This window comes from Sorex araneus, chromosome 4 (genome assembly GCF_027595985.1).
Source record: "Sorex araneus isolate mSorAra2 chromosome 4, mSorAra2.pri, whole genome shotgun sequence".
Classification (NCBI taxonomy): Eukaryota; Metazoa; Chordata; class Mammalia; order Eulipotyphla; family Soricidae; genus Sorex; species Sorex araneus.
The window spans coordinates 187,777,691-187,796,548 of record NC_073305.1 but is presented as its reverse complement, the minus strand read 5'-3'; the positions used below and the strand labels follow the sequence as shown (position 1 = coordinate 187,796,548).

The 18,858-nt window shown below is 50.3% G+C and overlaps 1 protein-coding gene across 3 annotated transcripts in view; it reads right to left on the bottom strand.

Moving 5' to 3' along the window:
• Positions 1-18,858, bottom strand: part of PACRG (parkin coregulated) — a 366,509-nt gene that overhangs the window by 135,889 nt on the left and 211,762 nt on the right. For all 3 annotated transcript variants that reach the window (XM_055135352.1, XM_004600766.2, XM_055135351.1), the window contains exon 3: positions 14,156-14,327. In XM_055135352.1, coding sequence (XP_054991327.1) covers positions 14,156-14,327 — 172 coding nt within the window. The remainder of the gene's footprint in view (positions 1-14,155; positions 14,328-18,858) is intronic.

Genomic DNA, 18,858 nt, shown 5'->3' with positions numbered 1-18,858 from the left:
TTCTCCTCTGGGAACGGGAACGGGTCAGTATCGATCAAGTTTGCTGGAGAAAGAGATTAACCTTAACCTCGGTGGTATCACACACAAGGGCACACTTTCACCCCTCCTCCAGATCAACTTAGGTCAAGCCAGGGTACCAAGCAAAGAGTTAAAAGATCCGATTATTTCCTCTGAAGCCAATTCACCTCTCCTCCCTCAGTGCCAGGGCAAAGCTGTCTCAGCTTCTGAGTAACTGGGACCTGCTGAGGGTGTGTGTGGCAGGGGGATAGTCTAAATCTCTGCCTTGGTCCAAAGTTTTGGGGAACCCCCTCTCCTTTCGCCCCCTAACCTAATCGTGGGTGGGTCACATGTGGATGAGATGAGTCAGTAACGCCCCTACCCAGCCCTCTGGCCAGAGCTCCAGCAGGGTGTAGACTCTTGCTTTGCTCATACTCAGAGTTCAGCTTCCCTTCGGAGGGTGTGCAGTGATGATGATGACGGCTCCTTCAGATGGGTGTGCAAAGGGAAGCATGAAGTTCCCAGAACCCCTGGGAGCAAGGAGGCCAGGAAAGGAGCCAGGTTTCAGGTGACCTGACTGAAGGCAGCGGTGGAGGGGGATGGTGGTGGTCAGGGACCAGATAAACCATGTCTAAAATGACTGCTCAGCTATTTGACTAAGCAGAGCTATTCAGGATAATTTGAATTCGATTTTGTCTCTTGTAAGCAACACCCATCCTCACCTCCACCCCCCAATCCCGCAAATTACTCTTTTCCACATTTTCAGAACAAATCAATTTCTTTTTCTTAAATTAAAAGCTGCCTTCTAGCGGCTGGCGAGCTAGTGCAGTGGGTAGCGCTCACCAGGCTGATCCGGGTCCCCTGAGCCCCTCCAGGAGTGATTCCCGAACTCAGAGCCAGGAAGAAGCCCTAAGCATCACTGGGCATGGTCCCTAAACCAAAATAAAATAAAAACTACCTTTTAGTTACTATCGCTTTAAAAATAATTTACACAAACTGGATTCGATTACTTAAAATTATGGAGGATAAATGCACTTCTATTGGACTTGCTCCCTTCATGAAATGGAATTCTCAAGATCGTTGTGGCACTGTGACGCCGTCTCACACTTCCCCCTACTTGGTGTCTGCACCCATCTGCCGTTCTCTAATGAGTCCTCTGCTTTGGAAAATGCTATCGCTGAGTTTCCCCGGTTGTGTCTGTGCATTTGTTTGTCCTTTATAGCCGGGTCACCTCAACTCATTAGAGCGCTCCTAATGAGGCCACTGGCATATGTACTGCCCCTTTGTGCAGCCGAGACAGCCCTGGGAACCCGTAGCCGAGGGTCACTCCAGTTCCCTGTCACAAACGCAGGCCAGGTCTCTGAACACCAGGAGCACAGGAGGGGATGCGGGTGAATTCACAGAGACCCACTCTCGCCACTGAATTTTTCCAACCCATGGAAAGCATTATCACTTTATACCCTCGCTTTGCCTCTTCCTATAAAAGATCGTTGCAAGCCTGTTTTTTAATATAATATGCAGTAGCGTGACATGCTCAGATGGGACATATCGCAATGTTGGTGGGTACCGATACAGATTTCAGCATGGATGACGGGCATGTTTCCGGTTAAATTCGTTTTGCAGATATTTTGATGCATCTTGTGTGTGTTAGCCCAGGCGTTAGATGCCACGCAACGTCACCACACTCTAATGTTGCAATAGGGTGAGATGCAGAGTGCTGGGGGAGAGGGGAGACAGGCTAGGGAGAGGGCTGCAACAGAGGGGAGGGCCCCAGGAATAGGAAAAGGGACAATCCTGAAAGAGAGAAAGGGGAACTGGACTAGGAAAAGTACAGGACAAGGCTGGAGTTCAGGGGAGGAGGGTGGCGTAATGAGAAATAGCAATAAATTAAGTAAAAATATAATCTTCACTCAGATATTTCCTGGGAATCCTTGTATATCACGCCAAAGGACTAAAAGTTGGCGGACGCTGAAGGGGAGTCTGCTCTTGAACGGGGAAGGGCCACCCTCGAAGATCCGGGAGCCAGCCAAGTGCCCCTGGCTGATGAGCAGATAGGGACGACGTGGGCTGTACGTGGAACAGAAACTTCCAGCGCTCGGGGAAGAGGAAATCTCGATTTTTGCTGTAGCTTAGGTGGGACTGGAGGGCCACACTCAGCAGAGCAAGTCAGAAGGAGAAAGACAAACACGAAAGGATCTCACTCACAGGTGGGATGTAGAAGAGCGAAGCCAGGGACAGACCAAACTCAAGGAAAACAAAGCCTTGCAATCTCCTTGCAGAGCCTCGGCCACCAGGGGGGACGGAGAAGGGGCTCCTGGGAGGCGGCCCCGGGCACCGCACAGGAGAACACTGGGCGTGGGGGGTGGGGTGGGAGGGGCACGTTTGTTTTGAAGAGGCATAAAACTGTTCCCCTAAAAATATGCAACTCTGAGAACTACCTCATCTAAAACAAACAAACAAACAAACAAACAAACAAACAGCAACAGGAAAACAAGGGGCTGGAGAGACAGTACGGCAAGTAGCGCGCTTGCCATGCATGAGGCTGACATGGGTTTGGTCCCCGCACCCCGTACTGACCCTCGAGCCACACCGGAAGTGACCCCTGAGTGCAGAGCCAGGAGGAAGCCCTGCGAGTTGTCCGGTGTGGCCCCCCAATAAGTCAACAAATAAATACATACGACACAGGTCTGTGAGTCGAAAGAAGCTTGTTGCCATAGAGCAGAGGAAGGGGGCTGGGAACAGGCGCAGGGGGGCCTATGCATTATTGAAAGAGCATAAAATCCCTTAGCAAGCTAGGAGTAAACACACCACTCCTTAACCTAGTAGCAAGCACCGTGAGTGAGTGCCACACTCAGTGCCAGGCACTGAGGAGTTTGTACGGACCATTAAGTAAGCTCCTCTAGTGCTTCTTATAAAATTGGCTCCGGGGCCGAATGCCCTAAGCAGTGGCCTCTCTCCAAAGCCTTGTGTCCTTCCTTCCGAATCTGAATCTAGCAGCATAGAGAAGACTTTTGGTGAGGTGTTCATTTCATTGGGACTTTGTACTTTATCCTTCTTTTCTATTCTGGCTCAGAAAGTCTCATTTGATAGATCTGCTGTGAATCTCATGGGCTTCCCTTTGCATGGAAATATATAATTTTATAATCTTGCTGCTTTCGATATTCTGTCTTTATTCTGTAAATGTGTCACTCTAGTACAATTTGCCTTGGAGTTTTCCTAGCTGAGTCTATTTTCCCTGGGACCCTTCAGGGCCCTTGGGTTTCTGTGCCTGTAATCCCCAAGTCTAGAAGGGAAATCCCTGTCTTGGTTTCTTTAAGTATTGTTTCTTTGTCGAATAGGGACTTTTGATGGTGCTTGCGAGACTGATTCTCAGGCACTTTCCGTTCTTCAGGGACCCTGAAGACTCTTCTGCGGTTCCTTCTAAGCGCTTCCCTGAACTCATTCCCTAGTTCTCGCTGTTCATTTTCTTTTCAGACTCCCCCCACCCCCTTGCGTTGGCTAGCCGTTTCCTCCAGCCCATCTTGGAGCTCCTGATCTTCGCTCACCTGCTGCTCATCTGCTCTTCGGAGCTTCTGCCGAGTCTTCTTCCGGGATCACAGTCATCATTTCTGCTTGTGACTCCTCGTTTCAGTGCCCATTCTTTCCGCTGCACTGCTGCGTTGCTGTCTGCACCTTACTAAAGCCTAAGGGTTCCCCATGCGGGCGGGTGCTGGTACTAAGCTGAGTACTCTGTTCCTGCTCTTGAACCCGAGCTTGGTGGGCTCCTACTCGCCTTCCCCATCAGGACTGCTGTGCTCCCACTGCTGTGCTCTCACTGTGCTCGAGCACTGACGGGGGAAGCTGCCACACTGGGAGGCTGTGGGCCTAGTCAGACGGGAGGGGAATCCACCGACCCCCACTGGCCCCACTCTGAGGAGGCCCGGGAGCTGTCCAGGGGCGGGCGGGCGGCCATCTGCGGGGGCCTGCAGAGGTCAGGAGCCGTTGAGCCGGCCTGCGGGTACGGCAGAGTTCGGGTGTGGATTGCCAGGCCCAGCCGGGTGGGCTTTACTTTCCTGAAAACACAAATGTGTGTTGAACTTTATCAGATTAAAAAAATTTAATAGCAGCCTCATGACTTACAGTAGTTAGCTCTAGAGTCTCGTGCGTACAAGGCTCCAGCACCCTCCAGCTGGGTGCCTGCCCCCTCCACCAATGATCCACCAAAGTCTCGGCCCTCATCTGAGTGATTTTTAGCCTTTAATAGTAACCGAGTGCAGATTCCATTCAGTGAGTTTTCTAAAATTAAGCCAGTATTACGTTCCTGAAACAAAACCAGCCCCCCCCTTTTTTTTTGGTGAAGTATTATGATTTTTGATGGACTCGCTAGCCTTGTCATTTTATTTTGGAAATTTTCACCAATGCTCATGTATGTGATTTTCCTGCTCATTTCCTTCTTGTGAAGTCTTGCAAGGGTCGCATTGCCGTCAAGGTTATCCCAGCAACATAGAATGAGTAGGACAGTGCGTTTCCTGTGCTCAGTCTGAGAGAATCCGCAGGACTTGATTTATGTCTTTGGCAAGAGTGTGGCTCGGAGGGTCGGTGAGGCCGGGTGGGCTGTGAGTTGTTTCTGTGAGGTTGGGGACGGGGTAATGGGGTAGAGGGAGCTTCATCTTTGTATTGCAACTTACTGTCTATTTGTATGGCGTGGGTTTTGCTTAATGAGTTCTGTTTCCCAGAAATTTGACGATGTCTGAAATTTCAAAGTTTCAGAATTAAAGTTACTCGTAACTTTCTATCGTAATATTTTCATTGTCTGTAGAACATGTATGAATGATCTTTCCTTTCTCCTTCCCGATGTTGGTTATTCCTGGCGTTCTCATTTTAAACCTTTGCCATAAGTTCATCAATTTTATCAGCTATTTTTTTTTCTTTTTGGGTCACACCCGGCGACTGGCTCATGCACTCAGGAATTACTCCTGGCGGTGCTTGGGGGACCATATGGGATGCTGGGAATTGAACCTGGGTCAGCCGCGTGCAAGGCAAATGCCCTCCCCGCTGTGCTATTGCTCCAACCCCTTATCAGCTATTTTTAAGGAAGAAATTAACATCTGGCTTTTGTTTCCCTCAATTCCATGTTTTAAATTTTTTCTTATAATATCTAACCTTTTGGCTTTATCATTTTTCTTTTGTTTCCAGTTTCTGAGAGCATGTTTAAAGGTACATATTTCTTCCAAATACTATTTTACCTTGTGTTTGTGGGGATATATTAATGTATTTTTATAATATTTAAAAATATTCTGTTTATAACATGCATTTTAGTGTAATATTTCCATTACTGTGCAATTAAAAATACCTTATCTTTTAAGTATAATTTCTTAATTGACCCCTGGCATATTTAGAAGTGTCTTAATTTCAAAATTAATGGAAATTTTCGAACTCTTGCTTAAGAAAAGATTTTCTTCCTTAAGTTATGTTTTGCTTACATGACATACACTGGTTCTCATACTTGGGATATTTTTACACTTGTCTTCTGGTGAAGCAGAGGAGGAATTTGGGTAAGCACTTTGTGTGTGTACTTATAAAAGTCGTCTGCTTCTAGACTGGGTTAGTGAAAGCACAAAAGAATACCCAAGGCCTGTTTGTGGTTCAGACTCTGACTTCACCTTTCCGTAACTGTGTGGTGTGAACTTGTTCCTGAAATTTTATGTGCGTGTTTTGTCACTTGAGAAGCAGAGACGATAAAAACCACTTCCCGGGGCTGTTTGAGGCTTGGATGAGGCCAGGGACCGGCGCGGGGTCCACCAGCTCCAGGAGCCTGTTGTTGTCCTGCTTTTCTTACAGTCGGAGATGGAAATGTTCACACAATGTTCTGTCTTTGAACAAATAATTTGTGAGAAAAAAGAAAATTGTGAAAAAAGAAACTAATGTTATTTGAATAACACTATCAAATCTCTGGTAAGACTCTATTACACCCTTGCCGTGGAGAAGATGCCCTTCTCGGCATGAATGAGGGCGGCAATTAAGCATTCTTACAGCCTGAGAAAGAATCTCGGGAAATTCCCAGACAGGAAATATAATTAGACAGGAGGCCACATTCTTTTGTAATAAAGCAATAAATATAATAAAGCAAGAATGAAAACAGAACCTCTATTTGGAATTTGTCATTTATTATTTTTGTCATTAAATAAGTCATTAAACTCCCGATATAATACAGTAGCAGGAAGAAGCGTTACCAGACACAGGGTTCTCCCTGTGATCACCAAGTGAGACAGTGAGAAGCAACTCAAGAAGCCACAAACACAGACTTGAGAAAAACAAACAACTTCAATAAAAAATATTAAACTTGGGCTGGGGAGATAGTCCAGAAGCTAAGGCACAGCCTTGCACACGGCCCTTCCCGGAGCACCGTCAGGATCTTCCCCGGGACAGAGCCAGGAGGAAGCCCTGGCCACTCCTGGGTGTGGCCTCCAAAGGGAGGGAAGATATACAAAGGCAGGAAGCCAAGGACAGAACACACAGGTCTGACATACCTAGGAAGTGTTCCTATAGAGACGGGCAGGGAATGAGCAGAAGACCTCCTGGGAGGAGAGCGGATGCCTTTCCAGCGAAACCACGGAGGAAAGCTCTGACCATCAACAAAATTGTCAGTCAAGTGTTTGGAAGATAAAGCCCAGGAAAGGGATCTAAGGGACAGTGGGCCAGACACGTGGGCAGGAGGTGGTGATTCCACGAGGGGCTTAGTCTCTACATCTAAAGAGGGTGGGCAGAGGTGGGGCCAGGAAGGAAGAGTGGGAATATCCTGAGAAGACGCGCCCGGGTAAGTGCTGGTGCTGGGGGCAGTGGAGGGGCCATAGCTGCCCCGGGGCAGAGCCGCGAAAGTCCAACCAGAGGGTTTTCAGAGACCAGAGCCACAGGCGCCACCAAGAATCCCAAAGCACTGCGGTGAGATGGGAAGAGCAGCCAGGGCCCCGGGGTCCGACACGGCCCAGCTGGTGCAAGTGAGTGCAGGATTCCTGGGAATGTGCCTACGTGTCCTACGGGAGATGCTGAGGAGTGTGCCCGGGGGATGGGATAAGGGAAGGCAGGCCAATGGTGCGGGAACGGGGGGACCAGGAGTGAGGGGTGGGCGTGCAGACTGGAGCAGAGGCCAGAATGAAGGGCCCGGGAGGGCTGCCCTGAGTTGTGGAGACAGGACTGTAATCTCGACACACCTGGAGGAGAGCACTGTGCAGACCAAGCAGAGGCACCCAGAGGCGCTCCTGACCAAGCAGAGGCACCCAGAGGCGCTCCTGACCAGGCAGAGGCACCCAGAGGCGCTCCTGACCAGGCAGAGGCACCCAGAGGCGCTCCTGACCAAGCAGAGGCACCCAGAGGCGCTCCTGACCAAGCAGAGGCACCCAGAGGCGCTCCTGACCAGGCAGAGGAACCCAGAGGCGCTCCTGACCAGGCAGAGGCACCCAGAGGCGCTCCTGACCAGGCAGAGGAACCCAGAGGTGCTCCTGACCAAGCAGAGGCACTCAGAGGCGCTCCTGACCAAGCAGAGGCACCCAGAGGCGCTCCTGACCAGGCAGAGGCACCCAGAGGCGCTCCTGACCAGGCAGAGGCACCCAGAGGCGCTCCTGACCAAGCAGAGGCACCCAGAGGCGCTCCTGACCAGGCAGAGGCACCCAGAGGCGCTCCTGACCAGGCAGAGGCACCCAGAGGCGCTCCTGACCAGGCAGAGGCACCCAGAGGCGCTCCTGACCAGGCAGAGGCACCCAGAGGCGCTCCTGACCAGGCAGAGGAACCCAGAGGCGCTCCTGACGACAGGCGGGTCCCCCCAGAGCCGAGAGGTGCGGACAGACACTGCTCTCACTCCCTTCCACTCTGCGCCTCAGCATATGCTACTTTGGTTTTTTTAAAAAAATGATTCATTATTATTACTTTTTGGCCTTACTTTAATGTTGACGTGTCAAGCTATTTAACACAGAGCATCTCTTAGGGCCGAGACCCGGTCAGTTCTCTTTTCAGCCCCAATCTGAGCGAGGCAGCTCCTGGTGCCGGAACGGGAGGTCATCTAGCCCTGCTCCCCGTCACCCGTTTGGCCCCTTTGCCTGGCTCTGCTGGGAGGGTCTGGGGCTCGTGCGGCCACACCGGCCACCCGGAGCTACACAGCATGGCCGCCACAGCCGCCTGGGCTAAGCTGTGAGACGGGCAAAGCGCCGGCCGCAGGCCCCTGAAGGACCAGCCGTCACTCCCCTCCCACGCGGCATGACCCGGCGCTGAGGCTCGGGGCTCTGTAGGGAGCCTCTGCCCCCAGGGAGGCCGGACCTTGGTGCCCAGGGGCAGGCACAGAGCAAGGAGCAGCACCTTCCTGTCTCGGGGGTGATGGGCCCCCTTGTCCTTTGATTTTTTTTTTTATTTTATAAAGTAGTTCACAATATTTGATTTTTGCGGACAGCAAACCTGGTCCCATCCTGGGCGGGATGTCCTACGTGCGACTGTATCATCCAAGCAAGCCTCCGAAGGTTGGCACCCCACTGCGGCTTTGAAGTTAATGAGGTCATCCTCGCTGCACACGAATATTTCAAGCCCCGAGGTTTAGAATACAGACATCAGTAGGGCTCCATGGGTGCAATGCTCCAACACCACCCCCTCCCCCGATACACACTGTCCTCACTGGCCACCACTCTCCCGGCCGCCCTCCCTCTCCCTGAGGCTTGTTTCGTTGGCTGCTCTCAGGTTCTGTCAGCTCCAGGTCTGTGTTGATTCTTTACTGTGTCCAGCTTTATACCACATGGCAGAAAATCGCATGATTTTGTCTTTTATTTTACAGCCAAGTTGTGTTCCACTGTGTACATGTACAACCATTTCTTTACCCAGCCATCTGGCCTTAGAGACATGGACTGTTCCATAGTTTTGCTATTATAAAGGATGTTTCAATGAACATAGGAACACAGACGCTTTTTCTGAGCAGAATTTTTGGGCTCTTAGGGTAGATGCCCAGAAATGAAATTGTTGGGTAACATGGAAGTTCAATTCTTAGCTTTTTGAGAAGTGTCCAGATTCTTTCCCATAAATATTGAACTGGTTGGCATTGTTGCCAGCAGTGGATGAGGGTTCCTTTTTCCTCAAACTGTACAGTTAGGCATGAAAGAAATATTAAGTTTATTTCAGACTAAAAGAGAGTCAAACTATTACTATTTGCATATGACATAACACAATACTTAGAAAACCTTAAGAATCTTTTTAAAAAGCTCCTAGAAATAATAAATTCAATGGTAAAGTAGCAGGTTACAAAATCAACAAACAATAATCCATTTTCATATGCAAGAAATTAAATAGAAAAGACAGAAATTTAAACAAAACAATCCTGTTCACAATTCTGCCTTAAAAAAATCAAGTTACCTGGGAATAAGCCTAACAAAAGAGGTGAAAGCCTTATACAAAAACTGTGAGTCACGACTAATAAGAACAAAAGAAGACACAAGAAAATAGAAACACATTCCTTGTTCATGGAATCAATAAGATGAATCAATATTGTCAAGATGACAATCCTACACAAAGCAATGAATAGATTCAATGCAGTTCTCATAAAAATATTCAGGATATATATATATATTTTTACTTTTTGTGTCATACCTAGTGATACTCATGGTTACTTCTGGCTCTGTACTCAGGAATTACTCCTGGCAGTGCTTGGGGGACCACATGGATGGAACCCGGGTCAGATCCACGACATTGAAGCTAAAGGTATCTTCAAATATGACACGCCACTGGCCAAGCAAGTGGAAATAGGGATCAACAAATGGGACTATCTTAAACTAAGAAGCTTCTGCACCTCAAAAGATACAGTGACCAAAATACAAAGACAATCTACAGAATGGGAAAGGATATTTATGCAATACCCATAGGATAAGGGGTTGATATCAAGGTATAAAAGGCACTTGTTGAACTCTACAAAAAGAAGACATCCAACTCCATCAGAAAATGGGGCAAAGACATTAACTTTCTCAAAGAAGATATCCGAATGGCCAAAAGACACATGAAAAAGTGCCCTTCATCACTAATCATCAGGGAGATGCATATCAAAACAACAATGTGATATCATCTTATACCACAAAGACTTACCCACATCCAAAAGAACAAAAGCAACCGGTGTTGGCGGATGTTGGGAGAAAGGGACTCTCCTTCACTGCTGGTGGGAATGCCAACTGGTTCAGCCCTTTTGTAAAACAGTATGGACAATTCTCAAAAAATTAGAAATTGAGCTCCCTTTTGACCCAGCTATACCACTTTTGGGAATATATCCTGGAGAGGCAAAAAAAGTATAGTAGAAATGACATCTGCACTTGTATGTTCATTGCAGCACTGTTTACAATAGCCAAAATCTGGAAAAAACCTGAGTGCCCAAGAACAGACGACTGGTTGAAAAAACTTTGGTATATCCACACAATGGAATACCATGCTAGCTGTTAGAAAAGATGAAGTCATGAAATTTGCATATAAATGGATCAACATGGAAAGTATCATGTTAAGTGAAATGAGTCAGAAAGAGAGGGAGAGACATAGAAAGATTGCGTTCATCTGTGGAATATAAAGTAACAGAATGGGAGACTAACACCCAAGAATATTAGAGATAAGGATCATGAGGTTTACTTCATGGCTTGGAAGCTGGCCTCACATGCTGGGGGAAAAGGCAGCTCAGATAGAGAAGGGAACACCAAGTAAAGGGTATTTGGAGGATCAGCTCCAGTTGGGAGATGCGTGCTGAATGTAGACTATGGATCAAACACATTGGCCACTCAATGCCTCTATTGCAAACTACAACACCCAAAAGGAGAGAGAGAACAAAAGGGAATGCCCTGCCACAGAGGCGTGGTGGGGTGGTGGGGAGGAGGTGGGGGTGGTGGGAGGGACACTGGGATCATTGGTGGTGGAAAATGGGCACTGGTGGAGGGATGGGTACATGATCACTGTATGACTGAAACACAAGCATAAAAGTTTGTAAACCTGTAACTGTATCCCACGGTGATTCACTAATAAAAATTTTTTTAAAAAATAAAAAAATAAGTGTTTTGAACAAAGCTTTTAGAGACATTGGAAGCAGCAAATGATTTTTGGGGGTTTTGTTTGTTTTGTTTTGGGGCCACAACCGGTGATGCTTAGGGCTTACTTCTGACTCTGTACTAAGCAATCACTCCTGGCAGTGCCTGGTGGACCATAGGGGGTGCTGGGGACTGAACTCAGGTCAGCTGCATGCAAGACAAATGCCTAACCCACTCTACTATCTCTCCAGCTCCCAGCAATGACTTTTTAAAGGGATATCTTTTACATTAAATTCTACTTTTGTAAAATTGAAGTACTTCTTACCATCTCTTCTATCTGTCCTCCTACAGCCTTTATTTTGTAAGAATGAAGCATAACTCTGTTCTAATAGTTGGGCATTCCCCCCTGACTGGGGACCGGCCAGCAGTGGTCCCTGCGAAGACACAGCTCTGCTTCTGTGTCTGCTCTCAGATGCTTTGTCCATTTCGAGGGCCTGCCATGATTTTCCTGGATTTCCAGAAGCATTATTGAAAGTAAGTATTATTTGACATTTCCTACAGTTTTGAAATTCCTTTTCATCGACAATTCAAATTGTTGATGCATCAAAAACTCTAGATGCAGTGGCTCTGAAGGGTGCTTGTCAAACTACAGTACCCCATCCGGGGTTCTTGGCTTCTGCGGAGGAGCAGGTGGGTGCCCCTCGAGGAGTCATCAGACACCCCCACCCTCCGCAGCTGATCTCTGGAAGTCCGCAAATGGCTTCTCCCCACATTGTCTAAAACCTCTCGTTGTCACGGGCATTTTCTGTTGCAAAAGTCTTAGTAACCTTGTTAGCTTCTGTGGGATCTTATCTCCCCTCTGTGCAGACAGGGGAAGGGTTTTTCTTCCTCTTCTAAATTAAACTCCGTGACAGACCAATCTCGACTCGGCTTCTCTTCCCTGCCTTTCTCAGACACAGGGAGTCTTGTGGACACCTCGGGCTCTCGGCCCCATTAGTCCTCGTCCCCAGGTCAGCTCTTCCTCACCTGTTCCTATGCTCGTCTTTTCCGATCACAGGTGTCCAGGTCTAGAGTTGGGTTGGATATAGGGCTGCAGCCTCCGCCTCCACCCCGTGGAGCGTCTTCCCTGAAGGCAGCTTCTGCTCCTTCTCCCAGCACCCGCCCACCTTCCCTGGAGCCCGACTTGCTCCCGCCCCAGAGGCCACAGCTCCGTGCCTGTGTCTCCGTGTGGCTTCTGGATCCCACGCTCAGTGCGGGCATGCAGGGCCAACGTTCTCTGTCTGGTTGTCTGGAAGGACATGGTGACTGCTCTGGCCATGCCTGGGGGGGGTGTCTCAGGGCCTCTCTAGCCCCTGACCACTCAAGGACCCCCAGCTGAGGCACCAGGCGAAGCTTGTAGGGTGCCTCTCGGCTCTCGGCCCCTGTGATGAGGAAAACAGGGCCTTCCCGTATTCCAAGCCATCGAGAGAGCAGGGCTGGCCAGGGGTGGCTGAGTCCGGGTGACATGCCGTGACTGCGGAGTGCATTTCCGATGGCCTTGAGATGGCCCTGCTTTGTAACTTGGTAACCCGGAGGGCACTCAGGTGTGCTCGGGTCCTTGGCGTGCTCCGGATCCTGCTTTGCAGACTTCAGTGCTCGGGGGTTTTGCTTCTGTGCTGAGTGCCCAGACCCGCCTAGACGCCACGGAGCTCTCGCTCCGCTCTGGGCCCAGTTCCGGAATGTGAGCCCAGTGGGCCAGTGTAGTATGACGGTGGTTCCCCACTTCTCAAGGCTGCTGCTTGGGCGTTTGGGCTGATGTTTGGGGGAATTTCCGCAACTGTGGGTTGCCATGGGTCTGGGCTCTTCCCTGACTGGTGGCGGGAAGAGACGCCTCAGCGCTTACCCCAGACTGATACATTCCCAGCTGCAAGGTGGTCCCGAGGCTCGGAGCAGCTGGTGCTCCCTGGCCAGCCCTGGCCGTGGCTGCCCCACAGCTGCTGACCCCCATCCAGAAGTGGAAGTCAGGGAGTGGGAGCGCGTGAGTTGGGGGGGCGCCTCCGAGGAAGGCTTGGGATCGGAACCCTGGGCAGGGGGAGAAAGGGAAGTGACTCAGACCCCCCCGCCGGCTGGGGATTTCAGTCCTGTGTGGACGCCTGGACATGTTCTAGCTTCTAGAAACGGAGCTGCAGCAACCCCCAAGGCCCCTCAGCCCCCTCCCAGGGAGCCCTGGGGTTTGTGAGGATTTCAGGCAGCCGTGAGCTGGTGATGGTTAAGTTTTGCCCTCAGAGAGAGTCAAAACCATGCTCACAGTCAGGCTGGGAGGAGGCACACACAGCTGTCACGTGCTATGCCAACTAGGGGCGCCTGCCTGATTCTGGACAATCAGCCTCCTCCCGAGCCCCACCTGAAAGACCAGCCAGACCCTCCTTCCCGGTGGCGCCAGGAGAGTGCTCTCAGCTGGCCAGTTCAAAGCCCGTCCTGGGGCCAGCGTGGCTGTCGGGTCTGGCCGGCTCGCAGGCAGACTGGCCCCAGGCCCGGGCAGCCCCGGACGGCAGGAGTCGGTGCCCGAGTGAAGGGAGCTCCCGGAATGAGAGTTTTGTGGCTTCTGGAATGGCGGGTGTCCGGCTGGGAAAGGGCCTGTTTCCCACACACACAGACACAGTGTCTGTGCCGAGCCCTCAGGACGTCCCGTCACGGTGCCCTCCGCAGAGAGCCAGGCGCACACGGCCCCTTGCACACGCCAAGTCTCTCCCGACTCGCTTTGGCAGCTTCAGACACACCCTGAGCAAGACTCCGACTCCCTGGCCCGTGGGCTCTGCGGGACGCGTGAACCTAAGCAGCACCGACACCTTCGAGATGCAGTGCCGGGCCCTGCGAGGCGGGAGACAGGGCAGGGCTGGGGGGTGACAGGCTGGGGGCGACAGGGCTGGGGGTGGCAGGGCTGGGGGCGACGGTGCTGGGGTGTGTGACAGTGCTGGGGTGACGCTGCTGGGGTGTGGCACGGCGTTAGCAGGCCCCCGCCTGAGCTGCGTGGCCCAGCCCGGGGGCCATGGAGGACGGGACAGATTGGGGGATTTGGGGAGTCTGGCCCCGTGAGGCCCGTCCCTGGCTTCCTGAGGGGACTCCGTGGCTGGCTAGGCGAGCGCCTGACGAGCTCCTGCCCGAGCACTTACTTTTGATGGGGATGATGAGCTGCGGGATGACGGGCAGGATCTTGTTCCCCCCGTGCTCCAGCATGTCGTGGATGCCTTGTCGAGCGAAGAACTCGTAGGGGAACGTCATTTCGCAGAGCCCGTCGAAGAACAGCGGCAGGTAGTGATGGTAGTCCAGCTTCTCGATCTCCACCTGCGCGAGAGAGGGGGCGTCAGGCGGGGCGGGGAGGGGGCAGCTGCTGCCGGTGCCTGGGGCGCAAGCTCTTCAGAGCTTCCGGAAGATTCTACAAACTCGTCTGCCCGACTACCTGAAGGTGTGCAACGTATCTTGTCAGAAAGACCGGAGGCCACTGACCATTGTCCTTTACATCTCAACAGGTCAGACCACAATCTGCCTCAGGGGAATAGATTATTGTCCATCTTGTAATCTACATCAGAGGAAGTTTGGTTGTAGCTGTGTGTTGGCATAAATACAACGTTAAGAAAGATTTAAGAAATATATACTGTGAATGCTGGAAAAATACCTTCCAGAAACACGTATAAAGGAGAGAGATAAAGGCGCTGGCCTTGCATGAGGGTGACTGTGATTCAATCCAGGCATCGCATATGGTTTCCTGAGCACCCCAGGAGTGATCCCTGACCACACCCGGGGTGCCACCCCCCAACCAAAACTAAAGAAAAGGATGATTTTTTTTTTTTAAAGCAATTGGAGGGGCTGGAGCGATAGCACAGCAGGCAGGGCGTTTGCATTGCACACGGTCGACCCGGGTTCGATTCCCAGCATCCCATATGGTCCCCCAGCATTGCCAGGAATAATTCCTGAGTGCAGAGCCGGGAGTAACCCCTGTGCACTGTTGGGTGTGACCCAAAAGGAAAAAAAAAAAGCAATTGGAAAGAGACTGCGGGACTGTCCCTGACTGGCTCGCTGACAGGAGCCTGTGATCGTGGCTGGGACTGGCGGAGGGGAGCAGGAGCTCCTGGTGAAGCCTCGAGCCCCCGTGACAAGCAGAAGGGAGGCACCACCCAGACACAGGCAGGTGGACAGGAGGGGCCGCTGCCTCTCAGGTAAAGGAGTGTCACCTGCGGACCACACGCTGCCCGTGCCCAGCCCTGAGGGCGCCTCTGCCCAGGACACGGTGCTGACCGAGAGCTCCCCACAGGCCACTGCTCAGTGACCGTGGCCTATCACTGTGGTGAAGGGACACTGTGGCCGGTCAGCAGCCGGCTGACTCTGAGGCAAGTCCCAGGCGCAGGCCCAGGTGTCCCCAGGCGCGAGTCACCGCGCAAAGCCCACCCCCTGCCAAGTGCTTGCTGGGAGTCAGCTGTGTCAGTGACCCGCAGAGGCCAGCGGAGGCTGACCCTGGTCTGCTCGCGAGCATCCAGCCGTCTCAGAGCAAACCATCAAGAACAGTCATCCAGGTCCTCCGGGAGGCTCCTAGAGCAGCCGTGGGCGGGCGGGAGGGGGCTGGGTTCTATCCCCGTCGGGTTCCCTGCGCCCACCAGGAGTGACCCCTGAGCACATTCGGGTGTGGCCCCCAAACATCAACAACAGAAACAAATGAAAAGAGCGATAGCACAGCGGGGAAGGGTGTTTGCCTTGCACGCGGCCGACCCGGGTTTCGATTCCCGGCATCCCATATGGTCCCCCAAGCACCACCAGGAGTAACCCCTGAGCATCGCTGGGTGTGACCCCTCCAAAAAAAAGGAAAAAAAAAGAAAAGAAAAGAATTCTGACTGCCCCCCATAGCCGCACGCACCGGCCCGCTTTACCGACTCACCACTCAATCTCGGGAAAGATGCAAGCCAGGGGGTTCGAATTTCTGGGCACACCAGATTCCGGCTGGAACTCTGGGTGCTCTTGGGAAGGGCAGGCTGAGCTGTGCCTACGCAAGGCTGGAGACACCCCACCGCTGCCACCGGCCCCTCAGCCAATCTCTGCAGAGACCCCAAACAACACAAACTCCAAATACTCTGGTTTCCAGGCTGAGAGCTCGGGTCCCCTCCCCCAAACGGGGAGGGCAACCTCCCCAAGCCCCCGGAGGCACCCAGAGCCCCAGTAACCACACCCACACCCACGGTCACTGTCATGTGAACTCCGCAGCTCAGTTCTACAGATCGCAGAGCTTCTCAAATTGTGTGGCCACACGGCACCTACAAATTCCACAATCCTGACATGATACGGAATTAGATGGGAAGGTAGCTAGAAGCCAGCTGGGCTCCGAAACAAAAGCAAGAACACGGAAGGCTCAACTAGCAGCAGACGCCTTAGTAAACCCTCCAATAAGGACCTGACGGCCCCGTGCAGAGACGCGACAGTTTTCACAGATTTTCTTTTACTGTAGCATTTTTCAGTAATTTTACTAGTCATTTAGTTGCAACAAGCAATATGAACCAAGTCATTCTGTGCCTGCTAAGGGGGCATAGAGGGCGACTGGGAAAATGGAAACATGGTGGAGGAAGGTGATTGGCACTGGAACACTGAGTGCCCATAACAACTGCATCATAACAACTCTGTAAACCTTGGTGCTTAAATAAAGCAAAACATCCCAAGTGGAGGATTGATATCAACATTAGTTTTATTTTATATTTTATATTCTATTTTATATTTTTTATTTCTTGTATATGATACAATATACATTACTCACGAAGTTGATGGGATATATACTCAACACCGTTTTTTAAAGTTTTTCTGTGTTTGAAGCCAGGGAAGGGCCAGCGTGATAGCTCAGGGGCTGAACGGGGTAGGCTTTGCACGCTAAAGGCCCGGGTTTGATTGCCAGTACTATGTGGTGCCCTGAGCACCGTGAAGAGGACCCCTAAGCACAGAGGCAGGACTAGCCCCTCAGCACCATGTGTGACCCCCAAACCAACCAAGTAACAAAAGAAGAAGCACAATGAAGACAATTAAAATGTGATCTTTCAGGGTTGGGAAGATGGGACAGAGAGTACAACAGACAGAGCACTTGCCTTGCACAAGGCCTGCCCAGGGTTGATCCCCGGCCCCCCGTATGGTCCCCGAGCTCTGCCAGGAGTGACCTCTGCATGCATAGCCAGATGTTAGCCCTGAGCACTGCTGGATATGGGCCCCCCAAAGCAAAAAGAAATGATGTTCTATAATTAAGGAAAGTATGGCCGTATCATTCAGTTCTAAAAGATTCAGTGCCATTTTCTCTAACTTTCCCTTCTCATCTACTTTTGGGATGGAACTATATTTTTTATCATTTTATTTGCAACTTATCTATGCTTTGCCAGCTGTCCTAGGTGATTGTGGCACTTTTACATATGTATCTTATACATAGAAAATCATGTAATTTGGGGGGAGAGCCTGCCCTTGGCGATACTCAGGGATTACTCCTGATTCTGCACTCAGGAATCACATCTGGCGGTACTTTCGGCGGACCACATGGGAGGTGTGGCATCAAACTGGGTGGCCATGTGCAAGGCAAGCACCCTACCTGCTATACTATCTTTCCTGTCCCAAGTTTGTTTTCTTTTTAAATATGAGCAAAGACTTTGCATTTTAATACATTGTCACTCATATCTATAACTATGTCTGTCTTAACTTCTGTCACCTCAGACTTGGGTCTCTGGTAGTGATTTTACATCCTCGTTTGTGATTTTTTTTTTTTTGCAGACCTTTTTTTGGTTTCTTAGTGGGAAGATGTGTAAGTTAAGTCAGCCTGTTTAGATATTTTACTCTCACTATTCACAAACTACTCAAAAATTTTAAACTTAGAGATGTATGTTAAAACAATCCTACTAAGAGTATTGACTGGTGAGGCATTCCGTCTCTCCTCACAGTCTCATCCTTGATGCTTGGGACTCCAGACTGCCCTCGTCTAACATATTTGCTTGCAATTCCTGGTCTTCCCGTTATGTTTTCTCTGTCCTTGCACTCACACTGGCATTGGGTTTGAAGAGTACCTCTTCTCGGTAGTGTAGGGCTGTAATGTTTTCTTTTTCCACTTTACAATGATGACTTCAAACAACTCCTGAGCACACAGAACATTCTTATCCCTACATTTTTGAAAAAGAAATGAAGTAATGGAATGACAGTAAAGGACAAGAATGAGCATTGAGGAGAGGAGAGCTAAATAAAAGATTGGATGAGGGGTTGGAGAAATTGCACAAGAGTTAAGGTGCTTGCCTTGCACTTGGCCAACCCTACTTCTATGCCTGGCTCCAGATTTGGTCCTGGAGCACAGAGCCAGGAGTAAGCCCTGAGCACTGCCCAAAGTGACCTAAAAAAGAAAAGAACAGAAAAAAAGGAAGATAGAGTGAATGAATGAGAGACTTAAAAAGAAAACATCTCTGTCTCAGTCTCCCTTCATCCCTACCAGAGAATCTCTTGTGGTGAATGCTTAACCCCTGTTAATTATCAGACATTTATATTATTACTGCAGAAATGTTGTATTAGCAAGAGAAGAACAACATGCTACTTGATTTATACAACGACAACAAATTACTTCATGTTCTGTAGCCATTTCTCTCTGTGCCTCAGTATGACTTCTTTCCTTTTGTATGTAAGTTTCTTTTCTGCCTAAATCTTGACAGAGTTCCTATTTTTGTTATTATAATACTATTTCAGTTGATGAGTTTAGCCTTGGGAAATTCTCTCACATTGTATTTAAAATCAAGAACTTTCCCACCCCCTCTGTGCACTGGCTTAGTCTGAATGATGTAGCAGACTTTCCTTTGATGCATTTTATTTTTGGCCATCAGCC